This window comes from Aspergillus thermomutatus, assembly GCF_002237265.1.
Source record: "Aspergillus thermomutatus strain HMR AF 39 chromosome Unknown NODE_130, whole genome shotgun sequence".
Lineage (NCBI taxonomy): Eukaryota > Fungi > Ascomycota > Eurotiomycetes > Eurotiales > Aspergillaceae > Aspergillus > Aspergillus thermomutatus.
In genome coordinates, this window is record NW_020798179.1 from 47048 (window position 1) to 65337 (window position 18290).

Here is an 18290-nt window from a genome sequence, read left to right on the forward strand (position 1 = left end):
ACCGTACCATCCCGACCAGCGAATGCAACGCCATACCAATGCTTTGATAGAACACTCATCAGATGATAAAACATAATAGAGAAGGGTACATAATTAATGCATGGAAAGAAATACAGGGGCGTGGGAAATGGAAGGAAAGAGAAGGACGGATTCTCAGACTAAGGCCGGGCAGCCGGCCTGGGTTTCCATGTCTGACGGTTCAAGTTGAAATGGGGATGCCTGCTGCTCCCCTGTGGTAGATATCGGAAGTCGCGGTAGAGTCCAGAATCAATGTCCATCAAGACCGCTTTCTGAGGCTCCGCTGAAGGGAAGTTGGTCGATTTGGCACTATTTCGCACAGAGCGTGCGCTTGAAGAGGTGGCAGACTTGGCCTTCGTCACCTCCTTGATGATTTCTCGAAGCTCTTTGTCGTCTTTGCTAATCTGAGCTTTGATGAAAGCAGGATGATTGGTGGCTTGAAGCGACGACATCACAGACTCTCGTGGTGTGTAAGTGTACTTCTGAGGCGAAGGAGGCGAAACAGGGACTACTGAAGGATCCAGATATGCTTCTTGGTCCTTGTCCAATAGTCGACTAATGTCCAAGCTTTCTCCGTGTGGAATCTTGTGCGGATGAGAGGGAGTTACGCAGTCCATGTCCACCTCTTTACGCAGAACGTGATCGATATCGACCGCCGAAAAGTAGGCACAAGATTGAGGAAGATCGTCGATCCCAACTTGTTGCGAAAACATGGCGCGAGTCCAAACATTGGCGACCTGTAGGGCCATAGCAGCTCGATACTTGTCCTCTTCCTTGACAAGATACCGAATTTCGTCGTGGACAGTGATTGCGAGACGAGCACCTATGTTAAATCGTCGGATAAGATAATCCATGGATACGATCAAAAGGTGGAGATAATCAACTCCAGATGACTGGATTGCCCAGTTAATTCGCGAAGTCATGAAACTGCCCTTGTTGATGAAGCGCCGCATGAGTGCCTCAGTAATCCCAGCGCCGAGGGCAGGCGTACGCGGTCTTTCTTGCTCAGCGAATTCCTCCAGTTTGTTGAAGACAAAGGATTCAGTGCCTCCGCGCCAGAAAGGGTTCTCACTCAGAATGCGACGAGTTGTGCGGGTGCCCTTGGTCTCTTTGTAGAGATTGGTTGCAACTTCTTGGGTCTCCTTCTCAGACATGGACGGATTGAACTGGCGAAGCAGTGTGGCAGCGAACTTAACCCCAGCACCGTAAATACGCCCATAGTTAAAAACCTTGGCGTCATTACGCGAAATACCCAAGATCTGGGCTGTGCGCGAATGCATATCAGTCCCAGCAGCCTTGGAACCTTCTAAAGTCATGAATCCAATGGCATTGCCCCCGTGTAGTTGGAATTGAGCGTCCCCGACAAGACTGGCAATCCACAATTCCTGGGAGTCAACATCTGCACCAACGAAGACATAGCCTGGCGGAGCTTTGATCATAGCCTTGAGTTCAGAACCAACGCGGTTTGCCTTGGCGTTACTGGCTGTTAGCCAAGTATTTTCCACTGCTCGCCGGGTGATTGTGCCCATAGGTATGATCTGAGGAAGAATAAATCCTAGTCGGTTGGACATTTCGCCTGTAGACCCGGACTTCTTCACTTGATCTTCGTAGACAACTATCTGACTCATGATTCTGTCACGGGCGCTGATCCAGTATGAGCAGGAGGCGTTCATTTCTAGAGCTTCTTTGGCGAGTGCATATTGCGATGAAAGCGTTCCCCGCTCAAAGTATTGCAGATAGCCCTTGGCTAAGGGGTTGACGCAACGTGCTTGTGGGCCATCCTTATGAGGGAGCTTGAAGTACGCGTGTTTCCTATCGTCACGCAACTCCAGGTTCTTCTCTTCACTCATATCGCAGAGAACCACAGGCTGGTTTTCGAATTTTTTGACCTGGTCTTTTGGGACTTTGAACGTCCATCCGAATTTATCGGACCATATCAGAGGATAACCGTCCCATGACAGCTTCAATAATATAGGGGCAATCCGGGTGCGCACAGTCAGGTTAATGTCCGCTGTATTCGTAGGATAGAGATCTTTGTACCATTGTGGCATGCCTGGTTTCTTCTGCCTGGCCGCGGGTCGCGGAGGATCACCCTTCTTCTTGCCCTTGACCATTTTGATTTCTTGGCCAGACCAGTCCAGCTGTCGCAACCAAGGGTCATTCTTGTAGATATCCGGGCTCTCTTTGACCTTGAGAGCTTCGTCGCACAGTTCAACTAGCTTCCGTTGCACATCGTCAAGTCGCCGATGATATGTTGCTTCCGCGTTGGTAATATACTCTTTCCATGTTTGGTTGACAGGCAATATGACTGAGCAAAGATGGCGGAGAGCTCCGAAGCTGACCGGATGAGGACAGACCTCGAGGAAGTTTGGAAACACCTTCTTGTACACACGATGGGTGATGGCGACGTCTGCGGCACAGTAATCCAGCAATTCCTCCAGCTTTCCCAGGATCTGATGTCTGTCAAGTTCGCCAAAATAGTCTCTTTGCGACTTGTCGATTGTAACATCGCAATGAAACTTGGCTACGTCGCGCAACGAATTCACAGAGCTCCTTCCTACCCACAATTCCTCCTCTTCTTCGCTCAGCATTTTGCTTTCGAGCAAAGCGGCCAGCTCGACGGAGTTTCTCTCATTTGCAATCTTGTCTCTCAGATCCTTATTCTTCTTATGACGCATCCACGTGGGTCTCTGCTGCGAGCACATCCCGTTGACGGCGACATGAAGTGACATGGTATCAAGGAAAAAGTTGCGAGTTTGTTCCATTCCATACTCCTCAAGAACGCGCGCGCGATCATACCCAATGTTGTGTCCAACGACGATCCGCGGTTGCTTTATATCCCCCAAAGGTATGAGTTGAACTTCATTCTCGGACTCTCCGAGCAGCCAGGGCGAAAGCCATGCGTACCAGGCTGTAGGGCTCACAGCGCAAGCCATAACAGCAAAGGAGTGTTCTTTGTACATAACCTCTGTATCAAAGGTAAGCATCGACTCATTTGGTGCATCCACAGGCTCCCAAGAGCCGTCACAGTTATATTTGGTCCATCCGCTCCGCTTGACCCATTTGCGCGGCTTTTGAGGCGAGTTGACAGCTGTATAGCTTTTCGCATATGTTAAGTAGGGCTCGGATGCATCCATTCCCAGTTTGAAGAAGTGCTCGTCCATGGTTTGTCCCTGCAGGGCTGGCATGTCGAACGCGATAGGTTCCGCGGCATCCTGAGATTTTCCTAGCAGATCGTGTCTTGAAAGGTGTTCCTTCGACAGCGCAACTAGGTCCGGATCTGGCGATCTTGCTTGATTTGGAAATATTTGGGAATAGACATGGTCGCTCAGCTGTTGAACTCCGATCTCATTGAACCTAGGCAACGCGGGGACTGCAAGATTAGTATATGTTTTTTTTCTTTTTTCTACTTGCGCCGGCCAGCATGAGTATTGAATTACCTGAAAGGGATCGACGGCGTGGCGTTTCTTCACCATTTTCCGGTGAAGGCTCCGAAATGAACGACCTAACCAGCAGCAGCAGAGGTCGCTGCCGGGTGAAATGTGGCAAGCGAAACCTCTGGGAGCAAGGACGTAGAACACCCCTGCAACGGGGAGTGATCGCGCTATTTAGAAGCATCCTAGATCATGAAATTTCGGTCAAAATTACCCCCAAGGCATGATAATAAGGGTTGCGCAGCCAATGCTGCGTAGAAATATGTGTGTTTAGTGGGATGTGTATTCAAGACGAGCTGGTGCTCATAAACACTCCTACCGGAGATTCCAGACTTTCCTATCGCGGAAAGCCTATCGTCATGCATCTCGGAATTCGGAATTAGAGATGATCCGTAAAACATTCACCGCCTGCCCTTATGGCTCTATCGTTATCATCAGGTGATATTATGCGATAAGCCGCGGCAGTTCAGTTCATCGCCACTGACTGCCCCTCCAAAGCCTCTAGACCACATCTTGCGGATGCTTTTTCCTTGTGATTTGGGAAGAAATTATAAGGGCTCATTAACGATTCCCACTCCTCTATGGCCTTTACTCACGAGGAGTATCGGGCTCGTACTAATCTACCCCGCGTCATATCTCAGGCGCTTATCGCTCGCTGACAAAACTCCCATCTGCTGCGGAGTATTATTGTGTACGCCGCAGGATCCGCCAATCATCGAGTCACTTTACGAAAAATGGACCAAAGCTTTTCATTCACACGAAGATCGTCATATCAAATATCACCTTCCCATGCTCGTCGGAGTCCTTCCATCAGTTCTTTTTCAGTCGAGCCTTCAGATCGAGAACAGCATGCGCGAAAGCGTCGCCGCGTGAGCGATGTTGAGACAGCAGACATTGCGGAATCAGCAGACCATTCCGACACTTCAACTGCTTCCTCTGTCTCTACAGCTAATCTGGTACCTCACGAGAGAGACGTCGAGCCTATCGAACAGATTGATTTGACAGAAGTGGAGGGCTCGGCTGCGCTTGCAAAAGCGTTGGCAAAACAGCGAGAAGATGCTGTCAGGGCACAAGAGTCTTTACATCAAGGAGCTGGTCGTTCCATTCTGACTTCTTATAAATGTCCTGTGTGTATGGATACCCCAGTCGATGCCACCAGCACTGTATGCGGTACGTATCTCCGGCGTGTAACACAAGGGACCCATATTGACGGTTTTAGGGCATCTCTTCTGTCATAAATGCATAATGGATACACTGAAGTTTAGCGAAGAGCAGCGGTCAGATGCGTCAGGGAAGGGCCCTCGGGGCACTTGTCCTGTCTGTCGCAAACCTTTAGCACGAACAGATGCACCAGCGCCCAGAAGGAATTTAGTTCCCCTGCAACTGAAACTCGTTACAAAACGGAGAAACCAGGCGGCAACGAAAAGCACATAACAATCACGGAGGCTCAAGTTATTCACGAGCATTTAAGGACCGGCATAGGCGTTAGTGGTTTTTGAGCGGGCCTGATTGCATTAGGAATGAGCGATTACAGCATTTAGCAGGCATATTTTGAATCATCTCCATCTCTAGGACATCTTAATGATCGCCTTACTGACAACTGGACATAATAGAACTTTAATAGTCCGAGTGCTCAGTTGACCGAGCAGAGTTGGCACCTGTCAATTTGATAGCTCTTCCATGTCTGCTCCCGAATAGTGCTCCATATGGTGTATCCTCGTAGAGTGACCATGAATATCATCAACTATCAACTTAAGGAAAGGATTGGCATTCCGATGTTCAGGATGACGTACCTTATTAACATACCCATCCTGTTCTGGATGAATATGGAATAAACTAGTTAAGCATCGTGACTATAAAACTCAGGCCTTCCCTCTGAATTTTTCTTTTCTTCCGTTACTGTGAGAATCATTAACTAGATATGTGCTGATGCAGCACAATCATTTGCCAGTTGCCAAGAGGTGTCCAAGTCTGTCACCTAAACACGCCGCATCCGTGGACGAACCTTGAATGATATTGCCAACTTCGTTATTATCGAAACCAAGCACCTCATCGAAGCTCGCGATCCACGGCGTCCTTTATATTTTATCTTACTTGTGCAATTGTTTAGTTCCATCTAGAGCTTCTTCTCTCGTCGTCCACAGCAGCAGATCAAGCGCATTGAACAAAGTCAAAATCCCCGCGATGAGCTCTCCCTATGGACCCTCCTGCATCTTGATGAGGTGCTCACAGTTTCTCATTGCTCTGACTTGGGACGGAAAGGTATTTCCATAATATCTTCGACGTCATTTTCTTAGCTTGTGCGCTTCACTTCGATACCTTTGCGCGATTACTCGCTAAATCAACTTTGTTCGATCAAGGCTTGCCCAGCTTCATGCGACAAGGATGTTCTTAGTTTGAATAGCCACTATCTCGCACACCAGTCATCATAATTGGCCATCACCATGAGCATTCACTCACTCGATCACGCGCGGACAATTGAGCTGCCTCCTGGCGCTCTCGATGATGGAGACATCGAGGCAAATCCGCGGGCACCTAACGCACCGACATCACCCACTTCCGCACCCGTCAAGGGAGCGCCTCCTCGTTCGCCTGAAACATTCACTTCTGCGGCTCGAATCACATCGCATGATACGGTCAAACATCGCGTGCGACGCTCCAACACAGCCCGCTCTTATCATCCCGATAGCGTTGCCCATGATCCCAATTGGCACCCTGGAACAGAACCAGGCATTGACCCGAACAAACCACCTCCGGCCTACGGCGCCGATTGGGCACCTCATATACCTGCTGAGTTACACAGAAGGTGCGAGATAATCGTGGTGGACTTTTCGCAACATGAAATGCGGCAGTACGAGCTGGACAATGATACGCTGGAAGCGTTCCTCGAGCGAGAAAAGGAGCCCTGGGTGCAATGCAGGTGGATTAATGTCAATGGACTGAGCTGGGATGTCATCAGGATTTTGGGAAAGCATAAGGGACTCCACAGACTTGCAATTGAGGACATGATCAACACGACGAACCGTACGAAGGCAGACTGGTACTCGGATCATGCTTATATCGTGCTTACCTTGCAGAAACTGGTAAAGCTCAGGGAGGAGTCTAGCAGTGACTCAGAAGAGGAAAAAGAAGACGGGCGAAGCTCATTTGCACGCGATCGCAGAAGTTCGACATCAAGTAGCAAGACCCATTCATTAAAGCGACCAACCAAAAGATCTCTCATTGTGGCCGCATTGAAGGATCTTTTCACATTTCGGTCAGCGAAGGAGACAGACGACAGATATGCTAGTGGGGTGAGTGTTCGCCCTGCGTCGAGGAGAGCTTCTTCGAAAGCCTCGTCCAATCTGGGTGACATTGCCAGTCCAGGGCCCGCGGCGCGCAGCATTCAGCGCTTCCGTGGAGGCCCCAACGAGGACAGGATCGCGTTCATGGAACGCCACGCCGTTCTAGCATCGAAGGGTCTGAGTGTCACGCTCGAACAGGTTTCGCTATTCTTGCATGCAGATAATACGGTCACGTCCTTCTTCGAGACGAGTGCCGACGACATTGAGGCGCCTATTGTTCGTCGCCTCAGTTCACCGGAGACGATTTTGCGTCAGTCCTGTGATGCCAGCATGCTCTTGCAGGCTGTATTGGACGCCATAATCGACCTGGCTATTCCAGTGACGAGTGCCTATCAAGACGCGATCGGTGACCTGGAACTGGAAGTTCTCACAGATCCCGACGTGGATCAATCCAAAAGCTTGTATATACTAACATCCGAGATTGCTGTTTTGAGAAGCTCCATGCAGCCGATTGTGACCGTCATCAACGCGCTCCGTGACCATCGCTCAGAGCCCGTCAGTACCCCTGGCTTCGGTCTCAAGCAACTCGGCACCGCAACGCCACTCTCACTATCAGGTTTCAACTTCTCAGACGCTCCGCCCCAGGTGGGAGTGGCCACGCCCAATCTCAAGAGCTTGGGTGGATCAAGTGTTTCCATCAGCCACATGTGTCATACGTACCTAGGGGATGCGCTGGACCATTGCATAACCATTGTGGAGACATACGATCAAATGAGACGTGCTGCTGATAACATGATTGATCTGATATTCAACACAATTGGTAATGTTCCGGCGAGGACGAGCCGAGCTTCGTGTGCTAACTGCGTGCAGGTGCCTATCAGAACGAGAGCATGAAGCAGCTGACACTTGTGACATGCTTCTATCTGCCATTGACATTCTTGACTGTTCGTCAAAACTCATACCTGGTTGAGAGAAGTCACTGTGTACTAACTGCAAGTTAGGGCTACTTTGGAATGAACTTTGAGTCGTTCGCTGGAATCCGGCATAGCGATTCGTACGTTTCACTCATTTCGGTCAATCTCAAGACATACTAACTTCTCCGCTAAAAGTTACTTCTGGATGATCGCGGTTCCTTTCGTCTTCGCAACGACTATTTTCTTGATGTAAATGTCCTTCGTCCCCGAGACAGAAATAATGCTAATGCTTTGACAACAGGCGGGACAAGATTCAGCGCTACGCGGTGCTGCTCGCCCAGCGACGATTGATCACCAGCTCGAGGAAGCAGAGACGGGAGCGAAAAGCCATGAAACGAGCTTGAGATTATATTCAGCAATTGGGATAGGCGTATATATGGAGACCTAGGCCTGGTCCTTGACGGGAGTATAGAATTTATAGTACATACGAGACTATATACACAGTGAAAATAATATTCTGTTCATAGCCATACACATATTGTACACACAAGGCATCGCGACGAGAAGCACGCACATCAGAAAGACTTCCGGTTAAACGCCAAGTAAGCCTTCCAGGGCAGCTTCCAGTCAGACCGAAGCAGCTCCGGCCGGAAGATATCAAAATCGACACTCTCCAACCTATCCAGCCACAGTCGCGTGCCCACCGCAGGCATGAAAACACCAAAAGCCCGATTCACCTCGTTCAAGGGCGACTCGTCCCGTTGTTCCGCGAGGTACTCATGTCCCTCCTCACCCGCATGCTCAAAGTCATGCCCTACATCCTGACCAGCGCGGAGATTGCTCAGCATCTGCTGCACGGTAATCAGATGATCGCTTGCACGCGTCGCAACTGCGAAGACGGCATCACGTAGTCCCGGTGCCTCACCGCCCATCCGCAAGACATCTTCCTCCTTCACGCCCGCGTGCGCCATGATGTCCAGCGGCAGCATCACTGCGCCTTGCTTAGTTCCTCCGAAGGTGCCTGAGGCAGCCTGCGTGGGCGACTGAGCCTGAGGAGGCGGGAATGCAACCAGCGGCAGGCCGCGGAGGACCGCGGCGATACCGGCAGCTTTGCCAATGTGCGATGCGACGTGGTCGGCCGTGATGGACGTCATGGGTAGCGAGGACAGAGTCAGGTAGAGCAGGGTCGAGTAGGTGTTTTCAGCGTACGTTTCCAGCGCGGAGATGGTGGGGTACGGGTCGTTTGTGAGGGTTTGCTCGCGAGCGTTGATCATCTTGTTCAGCCATGCTTTGCTGACCCGGCCCCGGCCTTGTGTGCGCTCGTTGAGGTCTGATATTGCAGACGCCAAGAGAATGGCGATGGGTTCCTTAGGTGGTGAGCCGGCGAGGATCTTGGTGACGGCGTCGCGCCAGAATTGCAGCCGCATTAACCCGATTGTGTGGGAGGATGTGGTCTCGGGGATCATGGAGAGGGTGACATTGAGGGCCCGTAGGGCAAGGTAGAATGTTTGCGATTTCTGCGGGATGAACGTGCTGAGTGTGTAGGACGGCCGGTCATATTTCCTATACGTTGCAGATGAGTTTTGATTCGCCTAGAGGAAGAAGAAAGGAACTCTCGTACAAAAGGAGATCCGAGCAGTACTTTCGCGCAGCTTGGACTTCTGCTTCAGCTGCGCCGGAGGCCGGACTGGCGGCTGGTGCTGATCGACTGAGGTGCCTTCGTTGCTGTGGTTGTACTCTAATCTGGGAAATGCAACATGATCGTGTACTGGCACGACATGCACGGGCAATTTCCTCTAGCAATGACATGTTAGATGAGGCTTTTCGAACCAAGGTGTTTCTGCTTCAGACGATTGCTGGCATGCACATTTCTGGATTTTCTAGATAAAATGTCAGCTGAGCAATATCTCATTGATGGAGTAGACTGAGCTCGCAACATACCTAGAAAAAGCAATAATTTATCCAGATGAATTGCTGATCGTGTCGACGACAATGTGACCATATACGCCGCCCATAATTTTCGTTCCGAATCAATTAAAGAATGACGTCGGCCCGAACTGCAGCGGCCGACCGCGTCTCTCTCAGCTCGGCGCGTCTCCCGGCGCATTTGATTTTGATAGCGTTCCCGCTCGATCCCAACATCCCCCTGTCACGAATTCGGCCACCTAATTCGGGGTCAGACTTATAGAATGGATTTCGGGGATTTGAATGAACGTCCTTTAAAGAAAAGACGCTTTTTCGTTGAGGAAGAGGACGGACACCAGCCGTCTTCTAACGGAGCTGCACCGGTTGCCACGAATCTCGACGCGTCTACGACTTCCTCTGCTGGACCAGAGGGAAGTGATGTTCAACGGCAGCAGCTCAACGGCGCCCATCCATTTCCGATCCTGGAGGGCTCTCGCGGAGAGTGCCCAGGATTAAGCTCGGAAGATCAGAAAGATGACTTGCCCAAGGAAGACGACGAACAGGAAAACGGAATCGTTGAACATGACATCCTGGATGACTTTACTTCCATACATGCTCAACCAGATCAACGAGTTAAGGAAGGTCTGACAAACGGATACGGGGAACAAGCAAGTGGGGAGAGGACAGTTCCCGAAACACAAGGATTTCAGGATTCAGGTGGATTCGACACTGCGACATTCGCTAGCATCATTGGAGAACATCTTTCCCCAGAATCAGTGGAGAAAATTCGCAAAGCCTCTGGCGATGATCTGGAGCGAGCGGTCAACATCTACTTCGACGGATCATGGAAGTCGACGAACAACAGTCTGCCAAGTCAGGCTCCTGTTGCCTCCGGCCGGCAAACACTCTCCACTCCTCGCGCCACAGTCAACGAACCGATTGCCCAGACACTAGATACAACGATTAGACAGGAACCGAACCAAGCCCCATCGCGCCGCAGCCTTCCGCAATCTTCGAGATACATTGGTGCTTTCGGTGTCGGAGCTTGGGCTACTAGAAGCGGCGTTGGTCTACTCAAACATGGGGAGCATGTCAATGTTGAACGGGCGAGGTCTCAGCCGGTAGCCAAGCGTGGCCGAGGAGGCAAGCTCATTACCAATCAGAAGGGGGACGTCCTGACTCGATTCACAAACAAATCCGGCCAGGAAATTGGAAGATTACCTCGAGAGACAGCCGAATGGGTTTCAACCTTGATCGATCAAAAGATCTGCAAATTTGAAGGTACTTGCGTTTTTGTGCCTGACAGGGTCCGGGTCAACGACACAATATATCTGCAATTATGGTGCTATCTGCGTAAAGAGGCGTTTCTGCCTCGGAATCTCTGGAACATGAGCGACGACAACCGGTCGACCGCATTATTCGAAGAGCAAGAAAGTGCCGAAGAGAAACAGCTTCGACTTCGTCAGGTGGCGCTTGTGAAGCTCTTTGATGAAATTGGTCTGCAACCGACCACTGTTAACGACATGACCAAGAAGCACAAGAAGGAAGGGCTGCTCCGTGCCGCAGAGATTGCAGAACAATATGACAAGACCAAGAAAGAAGGCAAATCGAACGAATCGTCCGAAGATGAAGAATCCCCGGAGCTAGAAGAAGATCAGCTCGATGCTCTATACAAGAAGGCGCAGTCTTTCGATTTTAACATGCCAGAGGCTCAACCTCCGTCAAGCTTTGTGCTGAACCTACGAAAGTATCAGAGGCAAGCACTTCACTGGATGCTGGCGAAAGAGAAAGATAAGAAGTCTGGCAGAGAATTGTCAATGCACCCTCTGTGGGAGGAATACACTTGGCCAACGAAGGACGTTGATGACAGAGACTTGCCAGTAGTCGAGGGGCAGGCACATTTCTACGTTAATCCGTATTCGGGAGAGCTCAGTCTTGACTTTCCAGCACAGGAACAGCATTGTTTGGGTGGCATCCTGGCCGACGAAATGGGCTTGGGCAAAACCATTGAAATGCTGAGTCTCATTCACTCGCATCGAAATGTGCCTCCGAGCCGGGAGGGTTCAAGCTCTTCCCCTGAGCTAGTGAGGATGCCTAGCTCTTCCAGTGCCGTTCTGCCTGCTCCAAACACGACTCTTGTCGTGGCTCCAACCTCTCTCCTGTCCCAGTGGGAAAGCGAGGCGATGAAGGCCTCGGAATCGGGAACGATGAAGGTGCTGATGTATTATGGTGCCGACAAATCCGCCAATCTGCAAGAGCTCTGTTCTGCTGGCAATCCCGCTGCGCCTAACGTTATAATTACCAGTTATGGCGTCGTACTGTCGGAATCCCGTCAGCTCGCAATGTTCAATTCTAGTACTCAAGGTGGCTTGTTTTCTGTGGACTTCTTCCGCGTGATCCTCGATGAGGCCCACGTCATTAAGAATCGACGCTCAAAGACTGCAAGAGCCTGTTACGAGCTGAGAGCGACACATCGATGGGTGCTCACTGGGACGCCTATTGTGAATCGCCTTGAGGACCTTTTTAGCTTGGTGCGATTTCTGAAAGTTGAGCCCTGGAACAACTTCTCGTTCTGGAAGACGTTCATCACCGTACCCTTTGAATCTAAGGACTATGTTCGAGCTCTCAATGTCGTGCAGACAGTCCTTGAGCCTTTGGTTCTCCGTCGGACCAAGACAATGAAAACGCCCGAGGGAGAACCCTTGGTGCCTCTGCCACGACGGACCATTGACATTGTAGAAGTAGACCTCTCCGAGCAAGAACGCGAAATTTACGACTATATTTTCACCAGGGCCAAACGCACTTTCAACGACAACGTCGAAGCCGGTACGCTCTTGAAGTCATTCTCGACAATCTTTGCCCAGATCCTCCGTCTCCGACAGACTTGCTGCCATCCTATCCTTACGCGCAACAAGACCATTATAGCAGATGAGGAAGATGCAGCGGCAGCAGCAGATGCAGCTAATGAGCTGAAAGACGACATGGATCTGCAAGAGCTTATAGACCGCTTCTCAGCCAGCATTGAAAACGCGGATTCAAACGAGGCACAGGACCCGGGCGCCAAATTCACCACCCATGCCCTGAGGCAGATCCAAACCGAATCCAGCGGAGAATGTCCCATTTGCTCGGAAGAACCCATGATCGATCCCGCTGTCACAGCCTGTTGGCACAGTGCATGTAAGAAATGCTTGGAGGACTACATACGCCACCAAACAGACAAGGGCGTGCCGCCTCGGTGCTTTTCGTGTCGAGCACCAGTTACCTCACGAGACATCTTCGAAGTGATCCGTCACCAATCGCCCAGTTCGACCCCCACGGAGACCGATCTCTACAGCAGCACCCCTGCTTCCAGTCCGCAGCCAGCGCCCCGGATCTCCCTCCGACGCATCAACCCTCTCTCACCGTCCGCTCACACCTCCGCGAAGATCCACGCCCTGCTCAACCACCTCAACCGCGTCCCGTCAAACACAAAATCAGTAGTCTTTTCCCAATTCACCAGCTTCCTCGACCTGATCGGCCCGCAACTCACCAAAGCCGGCATCTCACACGTCCGCCTAGACGGGACAATGCCGCAAAAGGCCCGGGCCGAGGTCCTCGCGCAATTCAATACAACAGAGACCTTCGACCAGGAGGAAATCGACGAGGACGAAGGGTCCGACATGCCTCGGGTGAAAACCTCATCCAAGAACGCCCAGTCGTCAGCCAAGAGTCCCACCGTGCTCCTGATCAGCTTGCGCGCCGGTGGTGTCGGCCTCAATCTCACAGCTGCCAGTAACGTCTTCATGATGGATCCGTGGTGGAGCTTTGCGATCGAGGCTCAAGCGATTGATCGCGTACATCGGATGGGACAGCTGCGTGACGTGGCTGTGACGCGGTTTATCGTCAAGGACTCGATCGAGGGGCGGATGTTACAGGTGCAGGAGCGGAAGATGAATATTGCGGGATCGTTGGGCTTGCGGGTTGGCGGCGACGGGTCGGAGGACGAGAAGAGGAAGGAGAGGATCGAGGAGTTGAAGCTGTTGTTTGAGTAGGCGAGTGCTGGATACCGTGGCAAGGTACATGGAGCTACTATATACCACTTGATGTTTTTCGTTTCGAGAATTGTTACGAAGGCTCACTGCGAGCAACATTTCCACATAAATGACATTCAAATAGCAGAGGACGACGATCTCCCGTACGATACATTAAGCCAAAGGGCTACTCATCACATCAAAGCCAACCAAGCCTTCAACTACTCAGTCTCCCGATGTCAATGATTGCCATGCTTGAACACCTTCCCCAGCCGCTCCTTCATATGTCCCATCTTATGATGGTGGCTGTTCCCCGTATCGCCCTTGTCACCAGTATCTTGATCTATGAACCCGTTAGCCACCGTCCACACTTCACGCATGCAACAGACATATGAATGGCAACTACTAACCAGTCTTCGTGTTCGACGGTTGCCCATCCATCTCCTTCTCAAATTCATACGCATCCCTAGGCGCAGGACCCTGCGGCCCTTTGAGCGCCTCAACGCTCACCTGCTGCTGAGTGGTAGGCGGGGCGCGTTCCACCCCGCCAGGTGAGCCGCCGTCCTCTTTCTGCGACGAGCCGCTCTCGCTGCCGGCCATGGTCTGGGTTCGTTGTTCAGGGGCAGGTTTCTCGGGTTCAGAGTGGGTGGGTGAGATGTTGCTGCTCGTGCTGCTTGTGCTGCTGCTGGTGGTGGTGTCGGCCGTGCTCGCGGTGGGATTCGACTGCTCTTGTGCGGGCGAGGGTTCGTCCACGGCTGGGTTGCCGGGTCCGGGTTCGAGGTTGGTGTTGGGGGGAGGGGTGTTGCTGGCGGTTGTGGATTGCGACTTTTCCTGTACAGGTGCAGGGGATGACTGCGGAGCTACAGAGGTAGCGGTAGCGGTGGCAGTCCCGGCTCCGGCTCCGGCTCCCTGGTCCGAGGTGCTGTTGGCGGAACTGACGTCCGTTGGCTTGATTTCAATGGGGGTAATCGATTCGAGTGGCTCGGGGATGACCGCGGTGTTGTCTTGAGTTTGAGGGGCACCTGGTTGTTCTGCGTGCAGACTGTTTAGCCGCTGTGTCTCATACCATAGCATACAATGCCACTCGGGGCGGCACCCGGACGACAACATGTCGTCATGAAAGTACTCAAAACTCACCATCTCGGTTTCCAGCGTCGTATGGATCAGTTACTGTTCCTCGACCCTGCACGCCGGAGACAGGCTCCTCGCCATGTTGCGCAGTAGATTCTGTGTTCTGCGATTGACCGAAAGCGAAGCTTCGCAAGCCGGCCGTGGCATCACATACGGCCTTCTGTACAGAGTCCATCTTCGACCGTTGGGACGATAGGACGATGTACCAGCAGTCTATCTTTCAATGACGAGGTCGAAGAACCTCAACAAGTGGCCAAGTATGTCGTAGTGCTGAAAGCCTTTAGGTTATCTCTCAAGCAATGCCAAGACTGAGTGTAAGAGTGGTAGATGCTTAATCATAGAAGTTGATCCAGTATCAGTCGGTGGATGTCTTTAATAGAGCAATAACCATGTTCACAGTTTGGGAGGCAAGACGGTCTACGTCAGTGGAGTTGGTGGCTGTTGCAAGGCACAGGGATTAGCGAGGGATAGGGCTGTCATCTCCGTCTTGCTGTAATTAATATTTATTATCCATCCATTGATTCTTTGCAGCAGACTGCCAGAGAAACGTCGACGATCAGCTGGTGCAATGGCATCATAGCACTCTGGTAGCCAGGACGCTTGACGTCACAGTCACGTGACAGTCCCTCCACAACAGCAGCAGTCCAACAGGACAAACGAGCAAGGAAGTACCAGAGGGAGGAGGGCTAATAACAGTATGATATAATGATAGGCCTATGGGTGTCGCTCTAATCTTCGATGCATGGGGTCTAATAATAGCTGTATTGATGCCTGCATTCAACGCCGATCTTATAGGATAAGCATCCCGGGGTAAACATGGAAGTAAAACTTATGACGACAATCCAATAAATTCGACCCAGCGGCCTATCCTGAGTGAGCACCTTTTCCCATGTGTGATCCACAAGGAAAACGACATGTAGCTAGTAGGCCCAAGCAAAGAGTACGGCTGATTGCAGGGTGCGAGAATAAAACCGAAACACCATAAACTGGGAAAACTGATCGATAACAATAATAATGAGAGAGAACCAAGTTTCAACGTATCTCAAACCAATGACGAATCACTTGGTCTTAGCTTCAGGGTTAAGAGGATGATCCGGGTCGTATCCGACACTCTTGACGATCCCTAAGCCCTTGGTTTTACCCTCCCGGAACAAGACTCGATCGCCAGGGGCCAAGAACTCAGGACGTTGGATGAATCGAAAGGCAACAAGAGCCCGATCACCGGTTCGAATGAAGGGGCGGTCAATGTCGATGACCGAGCAAGTCTGACTCACTGCGCCGACGTGTAGCATTGCTTGATACCTCGGTTTGATTGTTGTAGCGTGGGAAAGAATGAGAACTTTTCTCGAAGTCAGCAGGAGAAATCATACTGGACAGCCGGGCAATGGAACATACCCTCAGCAACAAATTCTCGGTAGACCTTGGGAGGCTGTTCCAATTTCTTGAGAACCACCATTCCCTTACGGACTTCTTTTCTGCGAACACGCTTGAGAGCAAACGAGCCAGACTGTCCCGCAAAGCAAGCATTCACCTGGATCCGCTTGCGTTCAATCGACTTGATTGTAGTCGTGGTGAACTGGCCGAGAGAATCAGGGCCCACGAGCACGGAATCGCCAGCATGGATCACTCCGGACTTGGCCACTCCAGACACCACGGTTCCGACATGAGGAACAGAGAACGTATCATTAATCAGGAATTCGAATGGCGCTTCGGCGTTATATTGGCCCCGATGAGGAAGGATGTTCAGGAATGTCCGTACTAGTTCCAGATTCTCACCGGTGACATTGGACACTTGGAAAATGGGGCAAATGCGCTGACTGACGAATTGAGTCGCGGTGTTGATGGTCTCCTCCATATCCTTCACAAATATGGGTATCTTCCGAGCGCCAGGAGACTTGAGAATCTTGGTCAGCTGAGAGACGGTCTCCTGCAGAATCTGAGGAGGGCAGATATCAATCTTGGTGATGATCACCATGACTGGCACATTCAGAGCCAGGGCAATACCCAGATGCTCTTTGCTCATACCAATGAGACCGTTGTTGGCCGCAACCATCAGTAGACAGTAGTTGGGGCTGCTGCTCAACATGCCAAAGACAGTAGTTCTCAAGTAGCGCTCATGACCGGCGAGATCGGAGAAAGAGATCACCTTCGCAGATCGCTTCCCTATCTCTTCCCAAGAAAGTTTGCGACCCTGCGAGCTGCCGACAATCTCGCCGTGGCTATCGAAGCCCATGATCTCCAGCCCGACGGAGCTGGTCCGACCGCTCTCCACCTCATGCTTATGACGAAAGAGATTGACTCGCGCTCTGCCTCGACCGTCATCGAGATTTCCCTTCACGAGGACTCCGAGCATGGTACTCTTCCCGGCGTCAACATTCCCAACAACCGCAATTCGAATCTCAGCCATCTCCTCCACAGTATCCGCAGGCTGGCGGATCAGGATCTTGCCCCAAGCACCCTTGATCCGGTCATTCTTGGTTTTCGACTCCTCCGGGCCTCCCACATTGTAGGTAAGTAGGATTCGACAATGCGCCGGGAGGGTCTCCGCCGCCTCTCGCAGACGCTGCAGGGCCGTATTCCACTGCCCAAGGTCAAAGCCCATGGAGTCGCCGCCGTCCTCGAGCCCCAAGTCGAAGATGGTCTCCCCATGGCCCTCGTCAATCCGGGCCTGCAGGATACTGCCCAGCAGCTGCAGACTACCTTCTGTTTCGTCACCCGTACCGAGCAGCAGGTCTTTCAACTTGGCCGTCTTCGGTGTATCGGATAGTGTCAGTTGGTCAAGGATATCCAGCTCCGCGTGGTCCTCGGTGGCTCGGGCTACACTCGCGGTCGAGTAGCCGCTATCGCTGGGAGCCACCTGGGCCGAGCGATGCGACTGCTGCTTCTCTGCATATTCTGCGAATTCGCTTAGGGCCTTGACGGTGGACGGTTAGCAGGAATTCCACGAGTTTTGTCGCTAGGTGAGAAGGTTGGGTATCATACTATCTCGCCTCTTCGCCGCTCCTCGAGAGAGAGTTTGGGACCTTGAGGCATGGCCGGATTCGAGTGAATGGAAAGATCAAAGCGCAGAGCAAATAGTAAATGAAGATCTAATAGAGAATTCTGAAAGCTGTACTTGTTCAATCGGATAAGAGATGAAGTCGCCTGTGGCGCATTCAGACACGTATTCGTATTATCATAATTCCACTATGAATGTTCGAGACAGGCAGCGTGTGAGGAATTCACCAGGACGTAACCAAGATCAGAAGCAAGCAATCAATCAATCATATATAGGAGCAGAGAGGTGTCAGGCAACAAGACAGCGATGGGTTGAGTCAGGCAGTTGGAGAGAAGTGCTCAGTCGGGGGAACCAGGGAAGCTTTATCGATAGCGAGTCATCGCCGCCTCGGGGACCACGAGGAGTCCTTCGCTTGAGTCACGGCGCAGTACCAGTCCACGAGAAGGGCTGTGTCATAGTAAGGCATATTTTCTAATTGATTCATCTAGCCAAATTATTGGTTGGTCGAAATTATTTCCAGAGATTCAAGCGATAAAGTGACCGCTAGTTTCATGAGGCTCTTCGTTAAGGTTCTATGACATAAGTCCCTGTACATC

At 51.5% G+C, this 18290-nt stretch overlaps 6 protein-coding genes across 6 annotated transcripts; 2 read left to right on the top strand and 4 right to left on the bottom strand.

The window, feature by feature from the left end:
* Positions 1–158: 158 nt before the first annotated feature.
* Positions 159–3206, bottom strand: MIP1 (DNA-directed DNA polymerase gamma MIP1; the record flags this gene model as incomplete). Its single annotated transcript, XM_026759160.1, has 1 exon — positions 159–3206. One exon carries the CDS (start codon positions 3204–3206, stop codon positions 159–161), a length of 3048 nt encoding a protein of 1015 aa, XP_026613370.1.
* A 2690-nt stretch (positions 3207–5896) lies between these two features.
* Positions 5897–8054, top strand: CDV56_105956 (putative CorA family metal ion transporter; the record flags this gene model as incomplete). Its single annotated transcript, XM_026759575.1, has 5 exons — positions 5897–7556; positions 7607–7680; positions 7738–7790; positions 7846–7899; positions 7952–8054. 5 exons carry the CDS (start codon positions 5897–5899, stop codon positions 8052–8054), a joined length of 1944 nt encoding a protein of 647 aa, XP_026613371.1.
* A 171-nt stretch (positions 8055–8225) lies between these two features.
* CDV56_106115 (uncharacterized protein) lies at positions 8226–9459 on the bottom strand (the record flags this gene model as incomplete). Its single annotated transcript, XM_026759734.1, has 2 exons — positions 8226–9213; positions 9272–9459. 2 exons carry the CDS (start codon positions 9457–9459, stop codon positions 8226–8228), a joined length of 1176 nt encoding a protein of 391 aa, XP_026613372.1.
* Positions 9460–9839: 380 nt separating this feature from the next.
* Positions 9840–13586, top strand: RAD5 (DEAD/DEAH box helicase; the record flags this gene model as incomplete). The annotated part of the gene is made up of 1 exon (XM_026759839.1): positions 9840–13586. One exon carries the CDS (start codon positions 9840–9842, stop codon positions 13584–13586), a length of 3747 nt encoding a protein of 1248 aa, XP_026613373.1.
* Positions 13587–13804: 218 nt separating this feature from the next.
* CDV56_106477 (uncharacterized protein) lies at positions 13805–14871 on the bottom strand (the record flags this gene model as incomplete). The annotated part of the gene is made up of 3 exons (XM_026760096.1): positions 13805–13908; positions 13976–14596; positions 14703–14871. The coding sequence occupies 3 exons, from the start codon at positions 14869–14871 to the stop codon at positions 13805–13807; spliced, it is 894 nt and encodes a 297-aa protein (XP_026613374.1).
* Positions 14872–15754: 883 nt separating this feature from the next.
* On the bottom strand, positions 15755–17729 carry CDV56_106591 (putative GTP binding protein (GTPBP1); the record flags this gene model as incomplete). Its single annotated transcript, XM_026760210.1, has 3 exons — positions 15755–16035; positions 16092–17610; positions 17679–17729. The coding sequence occupies 3 exons, from the start codon at positions 17727–17729 to the stop codon at positions 15755–15757; spliced, it is 1851 nt and encodes a 616-aa protein (XP_026613375.1).
* Positions 17730–18290: the final 561 nt, after the last annotated feature.